General features: G+C 36.3%; 1 protein-coding gene across 2 annotated transcripts in view; it reads left to right on the forward strand.

Annotated features, from left to right (window-relative positions):
- Window positions 1-7,481, forward strand: part of LOC110452532 (WD repeat-containing protein 63-like) — a 35,111-nt gene that overhangs the window by 19,455 nt on the left and 8,175 nt on the right. For both annotated transcript variants that reach the window (XM_021501132.1, XM_021501133.1), the window contains exons 16-18: window positions 953-1,097; window positions 1,498-1,582; window positions 3,532-3,665. In XM_021501132.1, the coding sequence (XP_021356807.1) occupies window positions 953-1,097; window positions 1,498-1,582; window positions 3,532-3,665 (364 nt within the window). The remainder of the gene's footprint in view (window positions 1-952; window positions 1,098-1,497; window positions 1,583-3,531; window positions 3,666-7,481) is intronic.

Genomic DNA, 7,481 nt, shown 5'->3' on the forward strand with positions numbered 1-7,481 from the left:
TATACAGGTACACAGACTAGTGAGTACAGTCCTCTGTATACAGGTACACAGACTAGTGAGTACAGTCCTCTATATACAGGTACACTGACTAGTGAGTACTGTCCTCTGTATACAGGTCCACAGACTAGTGAGTACTGTCTTCTGTATACAGGTCCACTGACTAGTGAGTACAATCCTCTATATACAGGTACACAGACTAGTGAGTACAGTCCTCGGTATACAGGTACACAGACTAGTGAGTACAGTCCTCTATATACAGGTACACTGACTAGTGAGTATTGTCCTCTATATACAGGTCCACAGACTAGTGAGTACTGTCCTCTATATACAGGTCCACAGACTAGTGAGTACAGTCCTCGGTATAAAGGTCCACAGACTAGGAGTACTGTCCTCTATATACAGGTACACTGATTAGTGAATACTGTCCTCTATATACAGGTACACTGACAAGTGAATACTGTCCTCTATATACAGGTACACTGACTATTGAATACTGTCCTCTATATACAGGTACACTGACTAGTTAGTACAGTCCTCGGTATAAAGGTCCACAGACTAGTGAGTACTGTCCTCTATATACAGGTACACTGACTAGTGAGTACTGTCCTCTATATACTGGTCCACTGATGAGTTAGTACTGTCCTCTATATACAGGTACACTGACTAGTTAATACTGTCCTCTATATACAGGTACACTGACTAGTGAGTCCTGTCTGCTATATACAGGTCCACAGACTAGGAGTACTGTCCTCTATATACAGGTCCACAGACTAGTGATCATGAGTACTGTTCTCTGTGAGCATATAAGACATTGGTTTCTTACAAAGTTTTGGTCTATAAGCTGTTCATTAATATCAAGGATGGATAACCCTGGACTATATTTTATGTTTACCATCCTTTGTACACAGGAGTATTAAGTTTGAACTATATTTGTCTGCTTGTGTCATTACAGCTCTGTACTGGTATGGGATACTCGGCCTGCAAAAGGCCCCGGACAAATCATTACCACAAAGGAGAGTGACAAAGGCCCCAAAAACCCCATAGGTGTGCCCAACACCTTTAAACATCTTGATCTGTCATGGAAACCTATTCTCAAGGTTTGTCACACTGAATATAGCGGTGTTTTATGTTAAATAAGAGAGATACACATTTTTCACTTGCTGACAGAGCTCAGCCTAGTCTGTGTTCAGCCATCTGTTGGTGAATTAAATGTGATATATCTTTAGGCTTATAGTTAGAAGACTTCATTCATTTTGGTTAGCAGATATTATACATTTTTTTTTTGATTTGATATTTATCATTTTTTGGGTATATACATGATAATAGAAATTCAGCATACTTGACCATAATTTATGTTTTTGCCCCTAACAAATTTTCACCCTTTTATCTTTTAAAAAATTCTGCTGTGTTAACAAAATGATGAAAATGAAATGATCAAAATTGTTCATTTAACGTTATATGTAGGAGTTTGCACAATGTTTTATATATGTTTTTAAGGTGACACTACACAAATCTGAGCCTGGAGGTGATCACAGTCCCACAAAGTTTACCATACAGGAAAAACAGGGAGACCGTGGCTCCTGTAAGTATGGGAATTCTGTGAACAAAGGAACCTTAATCGATAGTGTGGGTGGACTTACCGACACTTACTATACATTATGTTTATCATAAGCTGAAAAATTGTATTTTGATATACTTACTTTCCAGATATTAAATATTTGACCTTATAACTAAATGCATGTCTTAGTTGTAGGGGTCCTAGGTACAGCTCTATAATACAATCAGCTGTACTTATGGGGTACCTAGGTACAGCTCTATAATAAAATCAGCTGTACTTATGGGGTACCTAGGTACAGCTCTATAATAAAATCAGCTGTACTTGTGAAGGATCTAGGTAAAGCTCAATAATAAAATTAGCTGTACTTGTGGGGGACGTAGGTATAGCTCATTAATAAAATCAGCTGTACCTGTGGAGGACGTAGGTATAGCTCATAAATAAAATTAGCTGTACTTGTGGGGGACGTAGGAAAAGCTCAATAATAAAATCAGCTGTACCTGTGGAGGACCTACGTATAGCTCATTAATAAAATCAGCTGTACCTGTGGAGGACGTAGGTATAGCTCAATAATAAAATCAGCTGTACTTGTGGGGGACCTAGGTATAGCTCAATAATAAAATTAGCTGTACTTGTGGGGGACCTAGGTACAGTTTTATAATAAAATTAGCTGTACTTGTGGGGGACCTAGGTACAGTTTTATAATAAAATCAGCTGTACTTGTGAAGGACCTAGGTAAAGGTCATTAATAAAATTAACTGTACTTGTGGGGGACCAAGGTATAGCTCTATAATAAAATTAGCTGTACTTGTGGGGGACCTAGGTACAGTTTTATAATAAAATTAGCTGTACTTGTGGAGGACGTTGGTATAGCTCAATAATAAAATTAGCTGTACTTGTGGGGGACCTAGGTATAGCTCAATAATAAAATTAGCTGTACTTGTGGGGTACCTAGTATAGCTCAATAATAAAATTAGCTGTACTTGTGAAGGACCTAGGTAAAGCTCAATAATAAAATCAGCTGTACTTGTGAAGGATGTAGGTAGAGCTCATTAATAAAATCAGCTGTACTTGTGAAGGACCAAGGTATAGCTAAATAATAAAATCAGCTGTACTTGTGGAGGACCTAGGTATAGTTCAATAATAAAATCAGCTGTACTTGTGGAGGACCTAGGTAGAGCTCAATAATAAAATCAGCTGTGCTTGTGAAGGACCAAGGTATAGCTCAATAATAAAATCAGCTGTACTTGTGAAGGACCTAGGTATAGCTCAATAATAAAATCAGCTGTACTTGTGGAGGACCTAGGTAAAGCTCAATAATAAAATTAGCTGTACTTGTGGGGGACCTAGGTATAGCTCAATAATAAAATCAGCTGTACTTGTGGGGGACCTCAACACTTGGGTCCGTTCTATGAGAGAATAAGCTGTATTTCAGTAAGTATCTAGCAATACAACTTATTCAATTCTTACTGTCATTTCATATATAGATTATACAAAATATGATTTTAGTTGTTTTCTTATTATTTTTTAATCATTGTTTTGAGACTTTGTGTAAAAGTCAACCTTTTACTGTGTTAAGTAATTTATGTGTCTCTTTTGACTACATAAATTACAGTCAATGGGTAGAGATACAAAATACTGTTTGGTGATCTTATCAGCAATACAGCATTTTTTGCTAAAAGTAGGTATATACCATTTCATTCTGTATATAAATACAGAAATTTATTCTTAATCAAGTATGTTTACATTATTCTGTAAACAATTGATTTATTATATTCATTGTTATATAACCAAATATACCTTTGTTTTGTTCTTGTTAGATGTTTAAAACATATTTTACTTTTAATATTGAATTGCTTAAGTTCATACATTGAATATTTTGTCAGTTAATAATGCTCAGAATTTAAGAATTTCTATATATGTTTATATTCTGACATATGTTAAATAAATAATCCCATGTATGTTGTACTTTGCAGTAGGCAAAGCCATGGATGGTGTAGACACGTCAAAGGACCCAGCCATGGGGGGTGGCTATTACACAAAGCCAGGGTCTGGCAAGGACAAGAGAACACTGCAGAGTGTCAAGACTCATTTCTATGTTGGCACAGAGGTACTTGTCCTCCAGGTCCCTCGGGTCATGTCCCACCTTCAGTTCGGGGGTGGGGCCTCTGTCCCCACAATGGACCACACCCTGCCCTTATTGCCAGGGTGGGGCGTGGGGCCCTGAAATAGCACATAATGTTTATGAGTCTGGACTCTCTGTAGTCTTCTATTTCTGACTTGCACAGCACCTGTTTGCATGCACGACAAACTTGTCATTCTGTCTATAGCTATTTATCTTTATCGTTTGTCTGTCTTGCTGACGCACATTCGTATACACCCACGGGGTTTATACAGAGCACTACACAGTTAGCTAACTCTCTATCTCGAGGCTGAACTCTTTGTGTTGCATAAAGTACAGGAAAGTCATCTCGCATTTCACATTGTTTAATACTTGTGTGTAGATTATAATGTTTATATAATTGTGACAATGTTGACGTATAGAATTATTGCGTACCAGTAGTATTATGCTGTATCTTTATAGAAAATAAGATCAATTTAACACCTGAACGTTTCCCAAACCAGCTCTGTTTTGTGTAGTCTAGCCAACAATTTCCCCCCAAAATGGTCGTCTCCATTTCCATGGTCACAGTGGCAATTAAAACAGTGTTATGTTTAGTATTCTATTTCTCCATCCCAGAAATTACCTTGATTTAAACTAGCTTTATAAGACATTCGCAAGTTTTGCATACAAGAACAAAATCTAGTGCTTTATCATATTGGCCAGGAAATAGGAACTATAAAAGAGAAAAAAAAATGATTAACTGATAAATCAAGCATTATTAATTTATCTAGATTTTGTCTTGATATGTGATACATAATGATGAATACTTCGATTTTTCTGATGGATTGAAAAACTTATTTTATAAGGTTTGGAATTGTAATTAGAATATTGTCTCTTCCAGTGTTAGGTTTTCAATTCATTGAGAGTTGGTTTGGGGGTGTGAGAATGCTGCCCCCCCCCCCCCCCCCCCCAGTGTTAGCTCGCCAGTAGTGCCTTGTATATATATGTCTGCTTTATAAGACTACATGTCTGGGTCCATCACTGCCACGCTGTGTTACTACCTCATGATCCACCATTTCCACACTGTAATACTTTCTTGCCCTTTTGTTTTCCGTATTTAACCTGTTAACACATATAATGTTTCCTTTTGTACTTTTATTTCACATCCCATTCAATTTTTAATTACCTTCAATTAAACCTGCTGTTAACAAGTACTATATTTATATCCTATTTGATACCTATGACCTTACTACCAGATACATTTTCTGATAACAGATATTAAAAAACCTGGTTTCAGACCTTTTTATGCCCCCGCCATAAAATGGGGGGGGGGGGGGGGATATAGTGTTGCCCATGTCCGTCCCGTCCAGGAGTGGGGGCATTTTTGTCTTACAGACATTTTCTAGTCTTTAAATAAATATTGTAGCTATTTGAAACTTGAACCCTCACTCCCTTCCTACAGACATGAAAAACCCGCCAAAAATGTTGATGCAACGTATTATGGTACGTGTAGCACCCACCACACTTTGATTTCTGCAAGATAACTTGCTTAAATATTGTTTGGTTTTTATTTTACTCAATAAACATAAACAATATACAAAGACTGAGGATGATTTCAAAATCTGTGCATAATTAATGAGCATAATGTGCTCTGATTGGTCAACATCCACACTTCAGTCTCCGCAAGAGAATAAATATTGTTCAACTTTTATGAATCTTGTAAAGCACTTTACATTATACAAAGACTGAGGCTTAGTTCGAAGTTGAAAAAAATCCACACATTATTCATTAGCATACTGCTCTCTGATTGGTATAGAGTTTTTGTGCAATAACTTAGTCAAATTAATATAACCGGATGCTGATGAAACTTTGTCAATACATGTACTAATAAGGACAAATTTAAGGGAAGTAATTTCTCTTCAAATTCTTTTTCTAAAGTCTATGACATATATATTCCTTTAGCTTAAGTTGGTCAAGTACAGTATGTTTTTTCCTTTCATCACATCCCAGGAATAATCATCAACTTCATAGAGAAATTCAGTACAAAAGTAGCTTGTTGCTACATTTATATACTGGGTACCGCACATGGATTTGCATACATTTAAATACCGTAATGCACGAGAAGGATTTTAAGGACATCAAGTTGGCATGGAGGGGGCATATACTGTTCAGCCCTGTGTCCCTCTTGTGTAATGCGTGGGAATTAAAAAGGTTTAATACGTGAAAATCAATTCAATTTAGACATATCTGTCATTTAGAATTTCTGTGGTCTTCAGGTATGTGATACCCTCAAACAGTGACACTATTACATCTCATAACTTACGTATACATAGGCCTTAACTTAGGTCCCAACATTGCTAGGTAATGTCTGATTGCTTAAAATAACATAAATATATATATATTGAACTGTGTGTTATTTGAATATTATATTATAAATAGCATTCTGAATACCCTCAAAACCTTATTACTCCTCTGTTAGCCCCCAGTCCCCCTAAACATTAATCAATTTACTTCTCGGTGTTGGTCCCCTATTACCCTAAACACTACTGTTCTCATTTTGGTGTCCGTCCCTTCCTAAACACTATAGTTTACCTTTTTGGTATCCATCCCCTTTTGCCCTAAACACTACCTCTAAACATAGCCATATCGGTCAGTCCTCTGTCCCCTTATTAACTCATTCACCCCTGAAATTTCATAATGAATTATTCCAACCATTGAATTGGAAGAGTTCAAATGTGTCTTCAGGGGTGAATGAAGTTAAACACCAGTGTACAGTGAGGACCAGTGTACAGTGAGGACCAGACATGTGATCTATAACTACGACATTGACCTGTGTACTATCGCAGTAGATATCTATACACAGAATGTAGACTGAGTAGGTAACTTTGTCTGCCATGATGTTAATCAATTGCATGTTCTTTCTATACTCACAGGTAAACTTTTTCACTGCAGCATGTTGTGTTGTTTATATCCAGTTTGTGGTGTTTCTGTAATAACATTAATTACTGTTTCTATCTGTCTCTGCCTCTCTACATTAATATTGCATGGTGTGAGTGTGCATGAATGCATGCGCTTTGTATGCACTGTTTAACTCTACAGAACTCTTCCCAGTAACACTGCTGATATATACACTGGTTTCAGGACCAAAGTTGATGGTTATAACATGTTTGTTTGATCGAGCAGAGTTTGTACAAACATTATACAATTAACTTTATTACTATTTATCAGGGTAATAGTTTCTGATAACATACATAATGTGTTTCTTAACTCATTCACCCCTGAAATTTCACAATGACCTATTCCAACCTTTGAATTGGAAGAGTTCAAACATGGTTTCTGGGGTGAACGAGTTAAAAGCATGTTTCTTCAACTGAAAAGAATTTGTTAATTAACACTGTTTACACTTGCATCTTTTTATTAATAATAAATGAATTATGTATACATACAAATAACCCTATTTACTAGTTTCTTCATCTCATCTTTTATATTTATAGTATAATTTACTGTTCTTTGAGGAATTTTGATCTGATAAAGTTTCTACAATACTGGGTGGTTTATAGTGTAGTGTTATACATGTATTGGGTGAGAATGTGAGAAAGTCTTGTGAATTAGGTAGACATACATTTCATTGGGTGAGAATGTGAGAAAGTCTTGTGAATTAGGTAGACATACATTTCATTGGGTGAGAATGTGAGAAAGTCTTGTGAATTAGGTAGACATACATTTCATTGGGTGAGAATGTGAGAAAGTCTTGTGAATTAGGTAGACATACATTTCATTGGGTGAGAATGTGAGAAAGTCTTGTGAATTAGGTAGACATAC

This window comes from Mizuhopecten yessoensis, unplaced genomic scaffold (genome assembly GCF_002113885.1).
Source record: "Mizuhopecten yessoensis strain PY_sf001 unplaced genomic scaffold, ASM211388v2 scaffold6719, whole genome shotgun sequence".
Lineage (NCBI taxonomy): Eukaryota > Metazoa > Mollusca > Bivalvia > Pectinida > Pectinidae > Mizuhopecten > Mizuhopecten yessoensis.